Below are 23225 nucleotides of genomic sequence, written 5' to 3'. Positions count from 1 at the left end.
CTTAAAATTTCAAACAGGAGCTTTGTTTAACCTCCTCGGTTCTGAGCTTGGGTTTTGAAAACGAAAGTTTTTATTGGTTGTCAACGAAATTTTCTGGGACGGAATAAGACTGAAATGCCAAATTTTAAAATATTCTTGTGAATCATAAAAATATTAGGGCATGCATCCTCATATATTATACATCATTCATCAAACTCGTTTGTCATCTTAATAATACCATATTTTCACCGATTATCTTTAGAGATTTTATTAGTAAACTAACAACTGAAGTGCATAAATATATTTATGTAAGTACCACAAAATGTTAGTTAATTTTTACATCATAAAATACTATCACTAAATTGTTCGTTCCAGCGCCTTCAGAAAGTAAGTTGCACGTTGTTATGTCACGCCGAGTTAATTATATTGATTGCTGCATTAAACTTCAAACGGTCAAAGATACACGACAATGTTTTGCACCATAGTTATCAAATCTATGTTAAAAAAGACTCGAAACGTTTTAACAGTCGCTTAATTCCTCGACTATAGAAATCCGCCATTGTAGGACAGCTGTGTAAATGTCTTCAACGTCGTAAAATCTGTAATTTGTGTGACTCTGTTCCTGGACACCTTCACATTGTCGTCTGTGGTAGACGAACAAGTCGATGGCCTCCATTGGTGATCAGCATGACCCTAATTTGTCCAGCTTTGGTCCAACTTTTGGCAAAATTTCACTCTTGCTGAACGCGGTATTGAATGTGGTCCATATAACCTCACGGTTAATCTGTGTGTCAGACGTTGTGCCCACAATGATCGTACTGTCCCACGTAATTCAAACTTTGAATACGTGTCCAGTAGTCGCGCGATTTCACTCTCGCTTCTTATCCGTATCTCTGAAGAACTACGTCTACAGGACCCCCAGAGCATGTACTGTCTTCTGACAACGTGTCACACTTGTTTCACAAGCATGGGCCAATATGTGTCACTTACTTTTCCAAGTCCCTATGTATCTGGTCCTTTATATTGTTTCTTCTATTTGCTATCTCTCTCTCTCTCTCTCTCTCTCCATCCCAACAGGCCATGATGGCCCAACGGTACTGACCGGTCGCCGTGTCATCCTCAGCACACCGGCATTAAAAGTTCAGGGAGGTAGCGAGCTCTAATTCAGATGTCGATAAGGATCGTAGAAAAGTTTTGAAGGGACGATTTGTCACGAGAGAGAGCATAGGACAGTGAAAATAATCCATTCCAAGGACTGAATTCGTAGAGGACTTCGGTGAGCTTGATATCTTAGGATATGATCAATGCGATGACTGCTGCGGGGAATTTATCCAGTTAAAAGGTTTTCATAATTTTCAAAACATGTTAGTTCGAGCATTTACCTAGCAGTTTCACGGGTAATCTTCCCCAGAAGAGAAGATGTTACCCTTCTTACGTTCTAGTCGACGTTCGGCAGTCTCTGGTGAGTATTCCGTATTCCATCGCACCACGGAGTTCGTAACATGTAACTAAATGAAATGTCGCTTTTGATACTAGAAGTCTGTCGCATTTAATACTCTGCGGAATGTGTAGTAAAATATTTACACTGAGCCGGTCTCTGGTAAAGTTACTTCAGCAACCGTTTCTCACTTTTTGAAAGAGTGCCAGTTTGCGTCATTGATGTTCCAGTAACTTTTAGGAAAGAATTCCACGTCTCTTGCTGTCGCTTCCATCGTCCAAGTAACAGGAAAAATTACCTGATCCTGATTTCTGATGCAATATCGACCGAGCACAAATATTCACTTTTGGTGTCTAGCATTACGTGAGCCACTATAGTGGGAAAGAGACTCCAGGATAGAACAGCCGTAGTTGAGGACTATGTGGTGACTGTCTTCTATTACATTAAGTGAGCTCTGTCCTGGGTCTCTTGTACACGAATATCCCTAAATAGAGGTGTGAGCGCTGAAATAACTCTGCTCTGGTAAGGAAATGTACCTCAGTTGTTAATATGATATTTCAGATATTATTTCTGAGTTAACTGCAACTGTCATTCGTCATGGACGTCCTGAACACTGACTCTGTGCTAAGGCTTGGTAATATGGAATTCCAGTTCGCCTGGGATAAATGAAGCAGGAGGATACTGTGTGAGCCCCCATTGTGTCTCACATCTCCTCATTTGATGTAGCATAAAACTAACTCGAAACCACCTGCATACCCGCACTGTTCGATATTGCACTTCACCACAGTCGCATTGAACGTGAATCATTGCTGGAAGTTTATAATACATTTTTTCTCAACGTATGGAAAAAATTTTACTGTTTCAAGAGATAATTCCAAAAAACTGAGGCAAGGGTCAAGCCCTTGTCAGAGTTAGGCCAAAAAAAATCTAAACTTACTGATTGCTATGTAGTCCACTTTTGAGACGGCGTCATCGTTGTCTTAATGTGTAGGCACTGGTTTACGCGTATAGTGATTTCGTTTTGGCTTCTCAGGTGCTACGGTACATCTTGTGCTGTTCGTGTCTTCCCTGCAGGAAGAAAACGAAGAAAACGAAGAAAGCGTCACCTTATGTGGAGCGATACTCAAGTAGAAAAGAGTGGAAGAAAGACCTTGATGCTGGAATAATGGATCTGAACATGGTGAGCAACTCCAAGACGTTTAAAAAACGGCACAGCGATGTTAAAGAATTACTGAAATTAGTAACAATGCTTACTCTAGTAGCTATATCTGTTCTTTTAACTTCCCAGTTTTTTTAATATTCCCACTATTTGTTTGAGTTTTCTGGTTTATATTAAATCTTAAATTAGACCATACTCGTTTTCTGTGTCTGCGTGTAATTCTGTAGAACTGTTGTTAGACTTTATTTGATGTCTTTAGCATTCATCGTTAATATAAAATCGATGAGATGGCTGTTATTATCACACGGAATTTCCAGGTGCACTTCTTTATTTTATGCACCTCAAAGATTACGATTTTTCTGTCATGTCATGTTCATCTGAACACTCAAGGAAACGCTCACCTTTATTGTTTGTGGTTCACTGTCCAAATTTCTGTGCCCTCAGACATCCACAATCACCTCCTATTAAGAGGTTCAAAACTGACTTAAAAATAATATTACGTTTTTATGAAGCAACTATATTTTCATACTCAATGAACATATATTTAAAATAGGAGTATAGCATTTTATAGTCGAAATATTTGTATTATAAGAGGACAAATACTAACAATTAAATAAATTCGTATAAATAAAACAGTGGAAGTATTATTAATAAGTGGCCGTTAACTAGTTCCGATTTTCTTAGCAGCAGTCCCATTAACCTGTGTCCAATCCTGTTGAGCATGTTCCATTAGAGACATACCACTAATTTTCACTCTTTTAGCTCTCGTTTCTCTCGTTTATTTGATTCCTTAATTTGTAACCGCTCCCTGTAACACTGTGTAACACATTCTCCAGGCTTTAGACTTACGAACTGCCTATGTGATATAAAATCGATTCAAGTGCGGTAAGTCGAATCTCTAGAATATTTCTATCTGTTAGTTATAGGCAATACTACGTGAGTCAGTAATAGCAAAAACCAAACACCCACAGTTTATGGAGTACGGGCGCTTTAGAGAGAGAAGGGAGCCAGAATATCCGTCCATCTTCGACATCTTTCCCTGTCAACCGACTCCAGGACCTGCCCCCCGCATCAAGAAAGAAGAGGATAAGGATGATAAACGGAAGGACGGCCGTGCAGAGGTGAGCAAACATCAGTACTAACGAGTATGCATCGCAGAATCAGTCACTCTCCCAGACTCCTCTCTCATTTTCACACGTGGGACTAAGTAAGGAACGCAATTTGTTGTAATCCATTAATACAAAATAGCAGTGATTATTATATCCTAAAATAAATGTAACATACAACGGAAAGATCTTGCTGTCGAAAGTAAACTTCCGTTGTAAAATTACAAGCTAAAAACTCATGTTCAGTCTTACATGGTTTCCCATGTGCATTCGACATGCTACCTCACGTGTCCAGTACACGATGTACGATCATACGGAGTGTTTGCTTCAGAACCTGTTCATGAAACTAAGTGCTGCTATGAACTGCAGTGGGCTTATGCTGTCGGTAGTAAGAGGCACAAATCCGACTTCAACTTCTATTCAGTACCTGCACGAGAAATACACACGATACCAATAGGACGTAATATGGTTTACACTTTCAGTACTTGTGGCTCCCATCAATGCGATATACAGAATAAGGTATTGAAAAATGAAGAATAGTTAATGAGAATATACGTAACCAGACCAAACCACACGAAGGTATAACAGAGAGTTGTGCTGTGTGGGGGGCTCTTAAACAAAAGGTAACGGAGTTGTCGTAGTATCTTTGTGTAGTCTTGCAAAATGTGAGTTCGTAGTAGACTAGGCGGCGTCATAGAGCTTTAGATGTATATTCACGTGATGATCAGAGGATCAAATGACAGAAATTAAGGTGGTAACAGAGAGTATTATAAATACAAATTTAGGTTCTCGCTAGGAAATTTTCTTGATTAAAATTGCCTGCATATTTTACTATGTTCTTGCTGTACGCATTTTTTTCTGCTCTACTGTGGCAATTAGTGAACAAAGATGCATCACGAACGTTATATACAAATGGGGATCACAGACAATGTCGTATGTTTTTCGAGTAATATATCTATTGACTTGTTTCAGTTTTCGTCATATGTTGTGTACTACACAGTGCGCGGACAACAATCTGGTTTTTATACACTTTGCACACCTTCACATTTTCCCCTTTCAGGTGCGGGGTACATTATTGGTTCAAATGGTTCAAAAGGCTCTGAGCACTATGGGATTTAACATCTATGGTCATCAGTCCCTAGAACTCAAAACTACTTAAACCTAACTAACCTAAAGACATCACACAACACCCACCCATCACCGGGCAGAGAAAATCCCTGACCTCGCCGGGAATCGAACCCAGGAACCCGGGCGTACGAAGCGAGAACGCTACCGCACGACCACAAGATGCGGGCTACCCTTTTCACTCGTGTGCCTCTATTTGACATGTTATTTTTTTACGAACACCTGTAGCATCACATTTCACATTCGTTATTAGACACAATTATGGTCTGCTTACTTAATATACCATTTGTTTAACAAAGCTAAGTCAGTTGTTTAAAGTTTTGTTCTGTTAGACATACGGCACCCTAGCTGAATAAGCGATAGTAAAACCGAGCGTCCACAGGGCCATGCTGTTGGGCGCGTCAAGAAGAGGAAGGCAGCCGAAGAAGCACCACCGTCTGATGACCGCGAGCGCAAACACACCGAGCAGCGTCGCCGTCGCCGCAAGAGACGTGAGAATAAACTGGTCGCTGCGCCGCAGGAAGGCCCTGCTGGGGTAAGTCAGCGTCATTACTTCCATTAAGGGTAAGCACGAGGGGACGGGCAGACAGGTTGAGAGCTAAGAAACAACATCTACTTCTTAAACTGCACGCATTTCAGAATCAGCCACTAAGCCAGATCTTGTCTATTTAGAACTTCTGATGCTCCAGACATGTCCCCTCGACTATAAATACTGGAAGGACAATTTAAGAGATTCACTTTACTACAATCTAATGATAGATTGGTTATAAGATTATGATGTAAATCTTGCGTCATACGAATAGTTATTATTGTGGGATAGAAAAACCCGATGTAAAATATCCACGGGTTCGTATTATAACACTTGTGAGAAACACAGCAGCTTCAAACAGCTTCATGTGCACAAATTATAGATCTTCAGCTGTGCGAGTCACAACTAGCCAATGACTACTGCCAGTCGGATACACATCCGTCAGATGTATCGCAGATTTGGGGTAATGGTGTAAGACTAGCGAACAGCACCCAGTGTTGACAAATTCATTATAGATGTAGTTCGAAGTGTGGAATGTTGGGAATGAAACGGTTTGACTCATTTTAAACGCAAGTATGCCAATAACCGTTTTATGTTATATATCTAAACACGGAGAACCGCAATCCGATTGGCCGACGTGGATTTAACTGAGCACATACTGATTTCGAGTGGTGCGCCTTAAGCAACTCGACCCATCACCTGGTTAAAGCTTCTTGTGGAAATACCATTTTTGCTCAGCTTGTCTCTTACAGCGACATGAAATATCGCACATGTATCAGAATGGAGAGCTGAACTGCTCGATTGGTTGGCTCAGCAAAGGGTGAGCTTAAGTACCTCTAGCTCCAATTTGATTGCATCTTTGGCTATTTGAGTAGGATACGCTCCTACGAAACCACCCGATGAATATCAGTGACGCCCCATGTACCATCAGTGGCACTTATGAGGGAACCAATAATGCACTCGGAATCAGTTACAACATTTTGGCGATTAATGCCTGCAAGGAAGTGGTGACTCATCTAACGTACATGGCAAGAAGTGAAGTGACTACCTTAACATAATACAAAACTTGGTAAGAATTAGTCGAAGTTAATCAGACTTCGAATACAGTCCAACTGTATTAATGAAATCCTCTGTGACTGACACAAGTGGAATACCGGGAACAACTTAAGTTTCTCATAACAGACCTGACGCACGAAGAGCATCATTGCAGTCTTTTCCGGTTTTTTACAATCCCATCAACAATTCTTCACGTGATGAGATAAGGGTGAGTTTGCAACTACATAACTTAGCCACACTATTTGTGTGAAAAAGTAGTAACAACCGTCGATAGAGCACACATGACGTCAATGGCACAACTTGTAAAAATGTGTTACTGCCTCTCACTGGAGCGAATCAGAAATGGCCTAGGAGCCTTGGTGAAGGTTCTGATAGGATTACTCCGAAGACGAAACCATATGCCATCCCATCTGTATGTCCACTTTATCTGCGATCAGCATAATAACTGAAGTTTTAGCACCTAAAGATACTAATTAAGACAAATTACAATGTACACAGATATATAGGGCTCTAATATGACAGGTGTTAACTGAAAAAATTGTGTTGCGTTAATAACCTTACAGCAGATATAGGGCCTCTGATACTATACAGGAACAGCGCGAAAATCTACTACGTGTTACTAAATACTTTCAGTATAACGAGTAATATTTTATCAGGGCAACTGACATATAGATAGTTAGTAACTCCACATGGTTCACTTTTAATTGAAAGTAATGCTTTTCCTCGGCACAAGATTCTGCATGATAATGTGAAAATAAATTACGTTTTCGTTAGGAAGCTCCCATTGTGAGGTTACGACCAGCCATCGACATATATCTGTTGAAGTCAAAAGTATCTGTACCGGTCGACTTACCGATAAACAAATCGGATCACACGAGTTTAGTTAAAGGTATTGGTCAATGCAGAAATTAATAAATTGAATTTATATAACAAATTTTGGTCCTAATGGCGTTATAAGGATATAAATTGGGCGTTTATGATACTTCTGAAAGAAAAAATGATCACTATATGGCCGTATATATTACACTTCGCCACAGACGTCATGTTATACATAAGCTCACACGAACAGAAAACTATTACATTCATTAAGTATTAACTTACTTTATACTGTAATTAAAATACCCGTACCTTGGCAAAGATTGGTTCATTAGTTTGGGGAAAAAACCAAGTTCGCGAAAGTACCACAGTGCTTCCGGAATATTAATCTATATGAAAGAAGTACAGACCCATTGTCTTGACTGAGTACATGTTGTGACCGAGATTGCCAGTAAACTCATCTGAACGGTGGAAGTCGTAATGTCAGTCGGAAATCTTTACATACACCCTGCAACTCTGTTAGTGGACGCCGTTGTCGCTCACCATACTTAGCGTTACCTGTGGCAGCGTGCGGCTGCCGTAGTGGCTGCAGCACTCTCAGTCATCTGACCTGTACTGAAGGCTGCTCTCCCTGAGAGCCGAAACTCTATGGGCCTCTCTCAACTGATGTGTCCGCTGGAGAGTCTCTGGTGGAAGTTTGCTCTTCAGAGCACTCCCAATAAGAATCAGAAATTTTATTTACTTTTCGGAGTGTGCGTGGTTTCGAATAATCAATGACTGTTACTCTCCTAAGTACCAGCAAATCAGATCCCTTGTAACAGCGCATAAATCTCCCTTCCCTATTTAGTTTAACATAAGAAAACAGTCATAGGTTCATTGTGCTGGACCTGAGACACAGGCAACTTCTGACTCACGCCATTTGTCCTACGTCACGTTCAGCCAATCAGGCCTTCTCCATGTAGATAAATGTGAGTTCTGTTCTTCCATTCCAGAAATTATTTGCATTATCCTATGTCAGTGCACGCACGTTTCTTAGCAGAGTCAACAAAATTTCAGTTAGCTTCGCAGCAGTCATCTCAGGGAGCCGCGCTATTAAGCAGATAAGATCCAGATGGTCTTTCGTCCCACTCCAATCTTACCTTTTCACCGTTGTGGGCGTCCCGGAACATGGGATCATGACCTGTAGCTGCTAACTCACGATGTACCTCCTCTGCGCCAGTGGACACGCCAAGATAAATCGTACAGATCAACTTTTCATCGTTTAGAATGCAGACACAGACAGTGCCTCTGTCGTGGAGCTCACACCATATGCAGTATACTGTGGCCTGACACCGACACACGCTCACTTCTTCTGGTGGCCTGTGTCCTACATGCAGTCAGTAGGATTCCCCGCTACGCATTTAAACAATCACCCAAATTCAGAAAATAAAATGACATACGAAAATCACTGACGTCAGTTTCAACAAAAACTCTTTATTTCTTGCTGGGTAATTGGTTTAGATTCGTTGAGTTAGTGAAGTTAAGGGAGTTTGACTATGGCACCGGCCAGGGCTTACGAAAACGTTTGCACTACACCCAGGTTTGGAATACATGCTTACTTTACTGTGTATTTGGCGTATATAAGTTTATGCTGTACTGTGGTAAGTAGTAAAGAAAAAACCTTCACGAACTGTACCTACAAAACAGGCCACTTAAAATGTCTCATGTGGTTAGATCTTTCACTGAAGAGGCTGGTTTCATTCTTCTGTGTGAGCTAAACTCTTTATGTCTTCTCGCACATTATGCACTGCTTCGGTAGTATATTGTTTCTTATATTCCAATCTAGGCACATCGTTTCAGCTTTTCCTACCAAGTGCCTGCGTAACTAATCATGGATTAGAAATAGTAGTGTCAAACTACCACTAATCATCGACCTTTCATACTCGTATCCCACACTTCTCTACCTTATTTAATAGTCCGCAGATCGTGGTCGTGCGGTAGCGTTCTCGCTCCCCGCGCCCGGGTTCCCGAGTTCGATTGCCGGCAGGGTCAGGGATTTTCTCTGCCTCGTGGTGGTTGGGTGTTGTGCGATGTCCTTAGGTTAGTTAGGTTTAACTAGTTCTAAGTTCTAGGGGACTGATGACCATAGCTGTTAAGTCCCATAGTGCTCAGAGCCATTTGAACCTTATTTAAATGACGTCTTCTTATAGCCCACATTTAAGAGCTGCTAATTTAATATATAATATGTTTAAGAATGCTAAGTGAGGTACATAAAGCTTTATGTATGACTGATATACGCCATCCTAGCTGAGTAAGTAACTATAAGATCAAACCACCCACAGGTCCACGTTATCGGGCGCTTCAAAGTGAAAAACGTCGAAGAAGATAATCCACCGTTTAAGAATCAAGACCGCGACCCGCCTACACAGAGAGAGATTTGCCCCGAGGAACGAGATGTAATACTGGTCAATGCGTCGCAGGAGGGCCCCAGTGAGGTGAGTCGACTTATTACTGACATTAACAGTATGCGAGTGTGAGCGATGAGAAAGCAGCCGCGTCTCTTATTGTACACATTGCAGAATTAGCCACCTAGGCAGGTGATATCAATCGAGAAAATCTCATGATTCGCACATATCTCTATGACTTGTAAATGCAGTTGTCTCTCATCTTTACATGAAGTATTAACAGACTGATTCACCTTATTAGAATCGAATAATATAGCAACCGTTGGTTCGAAGACCCAAATGTAAATATAAAGTACAACTCAGGGAATGTAAAAGTCCGTTGTAAACCTGTCACGGGTTTGTCAAATATTACTGGTGTTACAGACGCTAGCCTACAACGATTGTGAGTTCGGCAACTGTAGAACTCCGTCATGACGGGTGTCAACGGTCTGAAGGCTGCTACCAGTCGGAGACACATCCGTTTGCCAGTACTGCACGTACCTGGCAATGCTGCAATATTAGCAGCGGAATTTCAGTTTGGGACAAAGTGCGATTGCTGCCGTTGTCATTTGCTATCAATGATAATGGAAGTCCTTTAGATGCCGCTGTGTAATGCAAATCTGGACCACAGCACCATACACTCGTCTAGTAGTCACACCTTCAACAGTCACATTAGCGCAAAGAAGTATCACAATAAAAGGCAAACCTTCCTACGTACTTATATACAAATAAGTACAATTAGGCAAACCTCTTAGGGGAGAAGAGCACTTCTGTGTGCTACGTAGGAGTCAGTGGATGTGAAACCGGCAGCTGGGAATAGTTGACGCCATGAATACCACCAAAGAACATGTGAAACGGTAGATGACGGATAAGGCAGTCACAATAGTTACAACACTTCAACGATTCTTGCCTGCAAGAAGGTTATTATATCCCACCTATCGCGGATGGTTAAAATGGTATAATTAAGACATCTAGTAATTGATAAAGGTACTTTGTTACGGTCTCTTGAAACAACTGAGCAGGCTATTCCATCTGTGTAAATAAATGATCGTCTGTCCTAAATAACATTGTAATCTCTCTTCCCACAATGCTCACACAATGAGAGCACAATTAGATCCAGTTTCGTGGGGTCTCCTTTGCTCTGTTACGACACTTCTTCAAACATTGAAACAAACGTGATCATGTAAAAGGATCGTCAGTCCATACTATCAGTTTAGCTTTATAAGAAGTGCAGTGACTCTGGTTATGAGAAAGTATTACTGTCTCTCATTGAGGCGAATGATACGTTTCCCACGTGTCTCCATACAGCTACTGCTAGAGACACTATGCCCACATTAGTTTTCAACACCACAATAATTAAGTTTTGGAAACAAAAAGATAATTAAAAGGGTATTACCACATCCTTAGTGGATGTTAGTTTATAAAGTGGAATTATTTTGTTTTCTACAGATATAGGCTGCTTTAGACTTAAGCTGATTAAGTTAAAGCTAGAACAATAGGGAGGATTATTCTCTGTTTCAGACTGCGCAACAAGTTTGAGGTAAAACGTACAAATTATGATTTGATGTAGTAATAAACATTTCCTTTGACACAGCCGTCGCGGATTGACAAAAAATTTACTTATAGATGGAGGTTAACAGAGTAGCGTGTGCGAGATACACTATGTGATCAAAAGTATCCCAACATCTGGTTGAAAATGACTTACAAGTTCATGGCACCCTACATCGGTATGCTACAATTCAATGTGGTGTTGGCCAACATTTAGCCTTGATGACAGCTTCCACTCTTGCAAGCATATGTTCAATCAGGTGCTGGAAGGTTTCTTGGAGAATGGCAGCCCATTCTTAACGGAGTGTTGAACTGAAGAGAGGTATCGATGTCGGGTGAGGGCTGACACGAAGCCAGCGTTCCAAAACATCCCAAAGGAGTTCCATAGGATCTAGGTCAGGACTCTGTGCAGGCCAGTCCATCACAAGGATGTGCATTATGAACAGGTGTTTGATCGTGTTGAAAGATGCAATCACCTCCCCTGAGTTTTTCTTCAACAGTGAGAAGCAAGAAGGTGCTTAAAACATCAATGTAGGCTTGTGCTGTGATAGTGCCACGCAAAACAACAACGAGTGCAAGCCCTCTCCATGAGAAAAACGACCATACCCTAACATCACCGCCTCCGAATTTTACTCTGGTAGATGGCGTTCACTGGGCATTCACGATACCCACAACCTGCCATCGGATGGTCACACTGTGTACGTGATTCGTCACTCCACGTAACGTTCTTCCACTGTTAAATCGTCCAATGTTTACTCTCCTTACACCAAACGAAGCGTCGTTTGGCATTTACCGGCGTGATGTGTGGCTTATGAGCAGCCGCTCGGCCATGAAATGCAAGTTTTCTCACCTCCCGCCTGTCACAGTACTGGGAGTGGATACTGATGCAGTTTGGAATTCCTGTATGATGGTGTGGATAGTGTCAGCCTATTACACATTACGACCCTCAACTGTCGGCGGTCTCTGTCAAACAGACGAGGCCGGGATGTAATCTTTTGTGCTGTACGTGTTCCTTCACGTTTCCACTTCCCTGTCACACCGGAAACAGTCGACCTAGGATAGTTTAGGAGTGTGGAAATGTCTCGTACAGACGTTTTACACAAGTGACACCCACTCATCTGACCATGTTCGAAATTCGTGAGTTCTGCGAAGCGCGCCATTCTACTCTCTCACGATGTCTTATGACAACTGAGGTCGATGACATGGTGCGCCTGGCAGTAGGTGGCAGCACAATGCACCTAATGTAAAAAACGTGTGTTTTCGGGATGTCCGGATACTTTTGATCACACAGTGTATGTACACTTCTCCCCTCACATGTAGCACAGGCTAATTCTCAAACATGTACCCATTTCTGAACATTTAAAGCGTCTTGCCCTTAGTTATCAAAACTTATCATGATTTCCTTCTTCTTCTTCTTTGGTCTTTAACTATCAGGTTGGGTATCAGCAGCTTGCAAAGCATTTCTGTCTCCGGCCTTCTTCTTGAGTGCAGGATAGGTGGTTGAACATATGTCGTCCACGATACGATTGATGTATACTAAGCTAGGTTGGTCTCCTGCGTTCTTTCTTTTTGCTGTCGTTTCAGCAACACCTTTAGTGACACCATGATGTCTCATCATATGGCTGACACATGTGGCGTTCAAGAAGCTTTAGGAGACATAGCTACACGTTATCTACCCTGCAGTGGACCAGTTCATTTAATTATCTCTTTTCACAGAAAATCTTGAGCCTTCTGCGATAGAACCACATCTCGAAGGCTATCAGTGTTTTTTTTTTTTTTTTTTTTTTTTTTTTCTCTTTTCTCCTCGATTGTCCGTATGTCACATTTGTACAGCAGCACGCTCCACACAAAATTTGTATGAGGTCTTTCCTCAGGTATTAGGCTGTGAAACGATATGTGTAAGTTTCCTGCTCTTGCAGAAAGCAGCTGTTGCCTGGTTTATTTTGCATTCAATATCCTTCCTTGATCCGTCTGAAGGCGGATTTACTCCATAGGAAGCAAAAGGATTCTACAGTCTCCAGTCCCTCATTGTTAAGTGAGCACTGAGCAACGGTATTTTGTCTACTCATCATGATTGTTGTTTTAACTTTATTAAATTGCATGTTAGGATGAAATGGGGCTGACTTTCATCCGCATCTCGCTTCTGTAGTTCCGCACATTCACTACACACTGTAGTATCATCAGAAAATCTCAACATGCAAGCACTTGTTTTGTCGAAGAGGTGTATTTCACACCAGTGAAGCTGGACAAGTGCCCAAAGATCTGAAGGGGAGCACATTTACAGAAAATTGTTTTCGTGATTTAGGTCATACTTACGCCACTCAAAATATAGAAGGCCAAGACGAGATTTTGTTACACTATCGAAGATGAAGTGCTCATAGCTGCATTTTAGAGCCCATGTTTAGTAGATGGTTAAGCTTCGTATGATCGTTCCTGTCATACACATGAATACTGACCATTCCTCCTACGACACTCTGCTGCATTCTTGGCTCTTGCTTAGTCTTGTCTCAGGTATTAGACGTAACCCAAGTATTGCTTCTCGTGTGCCTACATCTCCTCTAAAGACAAATTGATCTTCCGTATTTTGTACACCTATCCTTTCTTCAGTCCGCGTTACGATGATAAGAGGTCAAGATCTGGGTGGCGTGTGTTATCATCTTGATGGTGCTGCATTGTTAACATTTGTTTGCAGATTCTTTCTTTTGTGTTGGCGCTGTAACTATTCTTCAAAGTCTTTTCGGTGTGCCCTGGTTTCGTACGTAATTTGTATTAAATGCAACAGTTCTTCATGTGGCTGTTGTCTAGCAGCCTTGTCGCGTTCTGTTGGTTTATCGCCATCTTCAGTGGCTTTTCCATGTTTTAGCTGCTTGATTACGAGATAAAACTGATCACGCGCAAAACAAACTCCCTTCTCTTCCGGAATGCTTGCCTCAGCGTTCTCCTGTTCCTTATCTCCACTATTTCCCTCATAGGCCTTTACAAAGGCATTGTTTCCACCATTATAGTACATCTTTATGATCATAGAACAAGAACCACATGAGGACGTAGCAGGTAGCTTGAAATACATTCAAGGGTTACGAAAATATACTCCCCTTATTGAAACAGATATAACACATCCATATAGCGGCAGAGTGAATATATCGCGGCTGTTACACCAAACATCGTCCGCAACATAAAACAAAAAATTACAACAGCCGTGTTATCAAATACCATGACAGTAATAGTCTAGAATAATCAATTAAAGGAGATTAGGAGAATGAAAGTGGATTGAATTTTAGAAGGGTAATGAAGCTATAGAACGTAGATTTATAGGAACTGCTGTTTTATTACCACGGTGAGTTAGCCCCTGCTACCACGATAGAAATTTTTCCGCGTGAAGATATATCCATGGAGTCTAGGCCTCTCTTCTTCTATGAATAACATCAATACAGCCATTTCCCCGTGGTAAGTAACGGCTAGGTAACTGTTAGAAAATCTTCACGTTGTGGTGTTGTTGATGATGCGGTTTCCCATTTCAAGTAAGATGAGATGCAGATTACCACGGTAGTCTTTCCTGTGACAGGCTCTTTGCTTCTCCATAAGTGCAGCAACCGACATTCATTTCAATCTGCTTACTGTGTTCAAGTCTTCCTCTACCTGTACCAATCTTACAACCCTTCCATCTCCCCACTGACCCTTTCGGATCACCCTTTTAACAACATAATATCCTATGATGCCGCACGATGCATACTACAAACTGATCCCAGCTTTTAGTCGATTTGTGTGATAAAAGACTTTTTCCTCCATTTCGATTAATTTCATCATCGCAAGCTACACGCTGTACCCAGTTTATCTGCAGTACTCTCCTGGAGAAATAAATCAAAGCTATATATTCCAGAACAGAAGAAATATTGAATTTAATTGATGAAAGGAGAAAATATAAAAATTCAGTAAACGAAGCAGGCAAAAAGGACTACAAAAGTCTCAAAAATGAGATCGACAAGAATTGCAAAATGGCTAAGCAAGGATGGCTAGAGGACAAATGTAAGGATGTAGAGGCTTATCTCACTAGGGGTAAGATAGATACTGCCTACAGGAAAATTAAAGAGACCTTTGGAGAAAAGAGAACCACTTGTATGAATATCAAGAGCTCAGATGGAAACCCAGTTCTAAGCAAAAAAGGGAAAGCAGAAAGGTGGAAGGAGTATATAGAGGGTCCATACAAGGGCGATGTACTTGAGGACAATATTATGGAAATGGAAGAGGATGTAGATGAAGACGAAATGGGAGATACGATACTGTGTGAAGAGTTTGACAGAGCACTGAAAGACCTGAGTCGAAAGAAGGCCCCGGGAGTAGACAACATTCCGTTAGAACTACTGACGGCCTTGGGAGAGCCAGTCATGACAAAACTCTACCAGCTGGTGAGCAAGATGTATGACACAGGAGAAATACCTTCAGACTTCACACAGATTATAATAATTCCAATCGCAAATAAAGCAGGTGCTGACAGATGTGAAAATTACCGAACTATCAGTTTAATAAGTCACAGCTGCAAAATACTAACGCGAATTCTTTACAGACGAATGGAAACACTGGTAGATGCGGACCTCGGGGAGGATCAGTTTGGATTCCGTAGAAACGTTGGAACACGTGAGGCAATACTGACCTTACGACTTATCTTAGAAGAAAGATTAAGAAAAGGCAAACCATCGTTTCTAGCATTTGTAGACTTAGAGAAAGCTTTTGACAATGTTGACTGGAATACTCTTTTTCAAATTCTAAAGGTGGCAGGGGTAAAATACAGGGAGCGAAAGGCTATTTACAATTTGTACAGAAACCAGATGGCAGTCATAAGAGTCGAGGGGCATGAAAGCGAAGTAGTGGTTGGGAAGGGAGTGAGACAGAGTTGTAGCCTCTCCCCGATGTTATTCATTCTGTATATTGAGCAAGCAGTAAAGGAAACAAAAGAAAAATTTGGAGTAGGTATTAAAATTCATGGAGACGAAGTAAAAACTTTGAGGTTCGCTGATGACATTGTAATTCTGTCAGAGACGGCAAAGGACTTGAAAGAGCAGTTTAACGGAATGGACAGTGTCTTGAAAGGAGGATATAAGATGAACATCAACAGAAGCAAAACGAGGATAATGGAATGTTGTCAAATTAAATCGGGTGATGCTGAGGGAATTAGTTTAGGAAATGAGACACTTAAAGTAGTAAAGGAGTTTTGCTATTTAGGAAGTAAAATAACTGATGATGGTCGAAGTAGAGAGGGTATAAAATGTAGACTGGCAATGGCAAGGAAAGCGTTTCTGAAGAAGAGAAATTTGTTAACATCGAATATAGATTTATGTATCAGGAAGTCGTTTCTGAAAGTATTTTTTTGGAGTGTAGCCATGTATGGAAGTGAAACATGGACGATAACTAGTTTGGACAAGAAGAGAATAGAAGCTTTCGAAATGTGGTGCTACAGAAGAATGCTGAAGATAAGGTGGATAGATCACGTAACTAATGAGGAGGTACTGAATAGGATTGGGGAGAAGAGAAGTCTGTAGCACAACTTGACTAGAAGAAGGGATCGGTTGGTAGGACATGTTTTGAGGCATCAAGGGATCACAAATTTAGCATTGGAGTTCAGCGTGGAGGGTAAAAATCGTATAGGGAGACCAAGAGATGAATACACTAAGCAGATTCAGAAGGATGTAGGTTGCAGTAGGTACTGGGAGATGAAGAAGCTTGCACATGATAGAGTAGCATGGAGAGCTGCATCAAACCAGTCTCAGGACTGAAGACAACAACAACAACAACAACAACAATATATATTCCATTCTCTCTGAACTATCTTCAGCGTTCCACTCATGTACATGTCTGCACTATAGACAAATACCTCGAGAGAAGACTACCTAGAACTGAAATTTTTGTTATAGGTTAACTAATCTCTGCTTTTCAAAAACGTCTTTCTTGCTATTGACATCATGATGTTTACATGTCCTCTACTTTGCTAATAATCTATTACTTTTGCCCAAACAACAAAGGTCGGTTTACTTCTCTCAGTGTCATTTGTTAACATTTTTCCACCTTCAACTCCTAATTCAATTCTACCGCATTTTCCGCGTTTTACTATCCTACTTTTACTTTTACTAGTATTCATTTATAGTTTTTTTTAAGACATTACTCATTTCGTTCAACTGATAATCAAAGGAAATTGGTGTATCTTACAGACCTGTAATGTCATGAACTCAAAGTTTTATTTCTTCTCGCTGACTTCAATCCCCATATCTAATTTCTGTCTACTCTCCATTATGCTTGCTGAGTTGCTAGGTTAAAAACGTATCCCACTCCCCGGTCTAGCTGATGTATGCCTGACATATCATGAGACCTTTATAATTGCACTTTGATTTATGCACAAGTTTTGGACATCACTCCCTGTATTTTATCACTGTGACCCTCAGAAACTGAATTCCTACCGATTTGCTTTTGACTTGCAGCAATCTGTCTTCACAGTCTTAAGGTCGGAAATGACTTACTCGTCCACATACTTCCACGAAACCTACGCTACCGATGTCTTCATTATTTCTTATTAGATTTTTCGTGACCATTCGGTTAAATTTTGAAACTTGTGAGCATTTGGTCTGTCTGGGAATGGGGTTAATAGATGTTTTTTGAAAGTCTGAGTGTATTTCACCCCCTTAGGATATTTTACATATCACTTGAAACAGGTTTTTCGGGTTCCCTACCAGTGATCTTAACAATTTTGAAACACTGTAGCGTACGCCAAGAGTCTTTCTTCGAACTGGGTCTTTTACTGCTGTGTGAAACTCTTTTTAGTGTACCATATTTCACTTCGAATCTTCATTCACTTCCTTTTTTAAGTTGGTTTGTTTTGTAGGACCCATTCATACGTTAAATCCAGCTTTCAGACCTACATCATTTCGTTCGTAATGGCTTGCCAGGTAAATGTTTCATATTTATGCATCTGAATCTCGCTCCTCTAACGGTTTCCTTAATTTTCACATATATGGTATCTAACTTTCAGATTGTTACACACGCTTCTATTGTTTCGCATTTCTTCTGCATCAAGCCTTGTTTTCATGTTTTCAGTTTACTGCAAAATTTATTTTTACGTTTGAGGCTTCATTTCCTGTTTTTCTTTTTTAATTTTCTTCTTTAAACAGATGCGAGCAGCATCTGGTGAATTAGGCAAGAATTCTATTGGGAATAATCTTTTTGCCCATTTGATTTTCTACTGCCCTTTCTATTTCATGAGTTCAAGTTTTCCATTCATTTTCTAATGCAAAGCTTCCCCTTTCTCAGTGGGTTTTGGACTTCCTCTGACCATTTTTCCAGATTTCAATCTTTCTGTAGCTTTTTCAAATTCAATTAGCCGTTTGTATCCAACGAAGTGTGGATGTAGTCCATAACTGCTCCTGGAAATAAATTAGTTTAAAATCTGATTTTCAAATCGCTGTCTCGTTAATTACAATCTGAGCGGATTTGAAAACATAGGGAATAGGAGCAAATGGGGAATTCAGCGTCATTTGCGAATCCCCAAACCACATAACGCTTGTAACTGACACAGTTCTTCGTCAGGTGGCAATATTATTTTCCGAGTCTATACTAGCACTACAGAAGGCGAAAGACCGGCATAGGTAAAATTTGTATCCCGTACTTCAGTTGGCGTATACAGGTCAACTAAAGTACGGTATACTGGTGCTAGCTAGCACATATGTAACATTGAATTGATTTACCTATATAGGTCAGTTGAAGTTCAGAATACACATGTTATAAATTCCGTTATTTCCCATTCGCTAATACTAATTAGTATCAGCTAAGGGCCTCAGTTCACCTACATAGCTCAAATGAAGAACGGGATACAAATGTCACTGTTATTGGTTTTCTTGTCGTTGATAGCAAGCTTGTGATAAATTTCAGTCGATACTGTTAGTATCGAAGCCAAAAATAAGTTGTATATCATACTTCAGTTGACTTACATAGCTCAACAGGTTGCCAATGTTAAGTACGTAGATTTCCTCGTTTTCGTTATCACTAGTATCTTATTCTTCAGTTGACCTATGTACTAAATGGAAGATTTCGAGATACAACTCATATATATATGTCAACTGAGGTATTCTACACTACCACTACTTCTGTCTTTTTTTCCGTTTATTTTTTACAGAACACTAGGACTCAAACAAGCGATATCCTTAAGATTAGGGGAGAAATATTACTGGACGTTAAATATGTCTACAACCTGTTTTTCTCTCCTGCATGCCTTAGTTTATAAACACTTGTCTCACCTGTTAAATCTGTGTACTAAATCATCTCTGGTAAATTATGACGTCATTGGCCAGAGCCGACGGGTTGCATCCCGTTCTTCCGTAGGCCCGAAACTTTTTAGTTATAGACATGCTGCTAGTATGAGGATTTCAGCGATACGTTATTGTGCAGTCTGTGTTAATGGAAGACCCTCTTTTTCATACCATACACAGTCATCAGCTTCTAATGCCAAGCTTTAATAATATTCCAATAGCTTACTCCCTGTTAAACATTATCTCTACTATTCAAATATTGCAGTTCTATCGAATGTGACATAAAACTGTGATGATACATATAAACCTTTTGTTCACCGCAGTCTTTGAAAACTCTTACCCATTATTATTTCATAATGTAAGTTAGAGTATAATGTTGTTTCTTACCCATTATTATTTCATAATGTTAGTTCTAGAGCATAATGTTGTTTCTAGTTTAACCAAGCACCTAACAATATCTTGGTTGCCTAGATGGATGGTGCCAAGATGGATCAAGAGGAGGAGATAGTAGCTGAGTGCATCGTCGGTGCTGTCAAGATGGTGCAGGCCTGTCAAGATTTGGAGGATGAGGCAGCCGAAAGTCTCATGGGTGCTGCCAATTTGGGCAAAGTGTCTGGAGAGATTGAGAAAGGGGCATATGAGGTTCATGTGGATGCCGCTAATATTGATACAGTATGTGGAGATGAGGATGAAGGGGCAGCTAAGGGTCTCATGAACGCTGCGAAGATGGAAGAAGCCTGTCAGGATTTAGAGGAGGAGGCAGCCGATAGTCTGATCGGTCCTGCCAAGATGGGCGAAGTGTCTGGAGAGATTGAGGAATGGGCAGATGATGGTCTCAAGGATAATGGAGAGATTGACACAGTATGTGTAGAGGAGGAGGAAGAGGCAGCTAAGGGCCTTGTGAATGCTGGAAAGATGGAACAAGCCTATCAAGATATAGAGGATGAGGCAGCAGAGAGTCTGATGGGTGCTGCCAAGATGGGCGAAATGTCTGGAGAGATTGAGGAAGGGGCAGATGATGGTCTCATGGATGCTGGAGAGATTGACACAGTATGTGTAGAGGAGGAGGAAGAGGCAGCTAAGGGCCTTGTCAGTGCTCAAAAGATGGAACAAGCCTATCAAGATATAGAGGAGGAGGCAGCCGAGAGTCTGATGTGTGCTGCCAAGATGGGCGAAGTGTCTGGAGAGATTGAGGAATGGGCAGATGATGGTCTCATGGATGCTGAAGAGATTGACCCACTATGTGTAGAGGAGGAGGAAGAGGCAGCTAAGGGCCTTGTGAATGCTGGAAAGATGGAACAAGCCTATCAAGATATAGAGGAGGAGGCAGCTGAGAGTCTGATGGGTGCTGCAAAGATGGATAAAGTGTCTGGAGAGATTGAGGAAGGGGCAGAACATGGTCTCATGGATGCTGGACAGATTGACCCAGTATGTGTAGAGGAGGAGGAAGAGGCAGATAATGGCCTTCTCAACGCTGAAAAGATGAAACAAGCCTATATAGAAGAGGATGCAGCCGAGTGTCTGATGGGTGCTGCCAAGATGGGCAAAGTGTCTGGAGAGATTGAGGAAGGGGCAGATGATGGTCTCATGGATGCTGGTGAGATTGACCCAGTATGTGTTGAAGAGGAGGAAGAGGAAGCTAAGGGCCTTGTGAAAGCTGAAAAGATGGAACAAGCCTATCAAAATATAGAGGAGGAGGCAGCCGAGAGTCTGATGGGTGCTGAAAAGATGGGCGAAGTGTCTGGAGAGATTGAGGAAGGGGCAGACGATGGTCTCGTCGATGCTGGAGAGATTGATCCAGTATGTGTAGAGGAGGAGGAAGAGGCAGCTAAGGGCCTTGTCAGTGCTGAAAAGATGGAACAAGCCTATCAAGATATAGAGGAGGAGGCAGCCGAGGGTCTGATGTGTGCTGCCAAGATGGGCGAAGTGTCTGGAGAGGTTGAGGAATGGGCAGATGATGGTCTCATGGATGCTGGAGAGAATGACCCACTATGTGTAGAGGAGGAGGAAGAGGCAGCTAAGGGCCTTGTGAATGCTGGAAAGATGGAACAAGCCTATCAAGATATAGAGGAGGAGGCAGCCGAGAGTTTGATGGGTGCTGAAAAGATGGGCGAAGTGTCTGGAGAGATTGAGGAAGGGGCAGATGATGGTCTAGTGGATGCTGGAGAGATTGATCCAGTATGTGTAGAGGAGGAGGAAGAGGCAGCTAAGGGCCTTGTCAGTGCTGAAAAGATGGAACAAGCCTATCAAGATATAGAGGAGGAGGCAGCCGAGAGTCTGATGTGTGCTGCCAAGATGGGCGAAGTGTCTGGAGAGATTGAGGAATGGGCAGATGATGGTCTCGTGGATGCTGGAGAGATTGACCCACTATGTGTAGAGGAGGAGGAAGAGGCAGCTAAGGGCCTTGTGAATGCTGGAAAGATGGAACAAGCCTATCAAAATATAGAGGAGGAGGCAGCCGAGAGTCTGATGTGTGCTGCCAAGATGGGCGAAGTGTCTGGAGAGATTGAGGAATGGGCAGATGATGGTCTCATGGATGCTGCAAAGATTGAAGCAGAATGCGGAGATGAGGAGGGAGGGGCAGCTAAGTGTCTCGTGAATGTTGCGAAGGCGGAACAAGCCCCTAGATATCTAGAGGAGAACGCAGCAGAGAGCTTCAGGTGCGCTGCCAAGATGGAAGAAGTCCGTGTAGAGGTGGAGGAGCGGGCAGTTGGAAGTCTTTGTAGCCAACTCTTGGGTGCCGCTATTACCCACTGAAAAAAATGTTTGTTCCTAAAGTTCTTGTTTGTGTTCATATTTTGTTCTATTTGTGTTTGGTTTCGTTTTGAGTTCTGTGTTTCGTTTTTTTGCGTTCATTTAATGTTGTTTGAGTTTATTCATTTTTCAATTTTCATTATCTATCCTTGGTTTATTTAAATCAAAAAAATAAATTTTACGTATTTCACCAATTGTTCTCTTATTTTTTAGTGTACATCTGCAACAGTAATAGTTGCCGAGTTGAAAGTACGTTTCATTTTCCGTTTATTCTATAGCCTACTGTCTCCCTGTCGTTACAATGAAATCAACAATAGACTAAACCCGGGACTCAGTCTAAGCCATTTATGAAGCTCACTTCAGTGACATTGATAGGTCTGTGATATATACAAGATAATAATCATCAGTAAGTGCTACATTCACACCTGTATTGCAAACATCACATAATGCCGATTTACGCAGTCTGATTTTATTGATAATAGAGAGTCACCAATCTGTGTATTTCATAGCAGCAACACGTGTGGGGGTACATTGGATGAAAAATGCCAAACGAATATTGCAGAGATTGCTCTAATCTTTTCTCCCTTATGAAGCTAACTTGTTTGTAGGAGAAGCATACATCCTTAAATCTGAGAGTTGACAGATTTGGGACTTTTGTTTGTGGTCCTCCCTGCTTCTCCATCGAGTTTCATTGTAGCTTGTTTAAAAATACTGTCATGACGTGCCGGAATATAAAAACTGATGTCAAGCCTCAATAGAGAGGAACTGTCTCCCATTATTTTCTGGTGTGAGTTGTTATGTGATTCCTCGATAATAATACGTGCGCAATAAATTGGGTTGTTCCAGTATTCCTCTCGTTTTAACTCGGGAAAATCCCTAGAGAGGAGAAATAGAGTAGGAGTGGTGCTGTGGGGAGAACTCCAAATTCGAGCACGTATCCTTCTCTGACCAGCTTCTTATCTGCGTAGCACGGTAATATGATTCGTTCTAACGAGAAAGAAATG

General features: G+C 41.4%; 1 protein-coding gene across 1 annotated transcript; it reads left to right on the top strand.

The window, feature by feature from the left end:
- Positions 1–3550: 3550 nt before the first annotated feature.
- Positions 3551–22224, top strand: LOC126278807 (nestin-like). The gene is made up of 4 exons (XM_049979080.1): positions 3551–3697; positions 5190–5342; positions 9530–9682; positions 19939–22224. The coding sequence occupies exons 1-4, from the start codon at positions 3551–3553 to the stop codon at positions 22222–22224; spliced, it is 2739 nt and encodes a 912-aa protein (XP_049835037.1).
- Positions 22225–23225: the final 1001 nt, after the last annotated feature.

Source organism: Schistocerca gregaria, chromosome 6 (genome assembly GCF_023897955.1).
Source record: "Schistocerca gregaria isolate iqSchGreg1 chromosome 6, iqSchGreg1.2, whole genome shotgun sequence".
NCBI lineage: Eukaryota > Metazoa > Arthropoda > Insecta > Orthoptera > Acrididae > Schistocerca > Schistocerca gregaria.
Note: the sequence above shows the minus strand (reverse complement) of the source record. Positions and strands in the feature narration are given on the sequence as shown.

Coding starts and splice junctions, on each gene's coding strand:
- LOC126278807 (XM_049979080.1), top strand. CDS start 3,551: ATGGAGTACGGGCGCTTTAGAGAGAGAAGGGAGCCAGAATATCCGTCC. Junction 3,698..5,189: donor GGAAGGACGGCCGTGCAGAG/GTGAGCAAACAT, acceptor GAGCGTCCACAG/GGCCATGCTGTTGGGCGCGT. Junction 5,343..9,529: donor CGCAGGAAGGCCCTGCTGGG/GTAAGTCAGCGT, acceptor AACCACCCACAG/GTCCACGTTATCGGGCGCTT.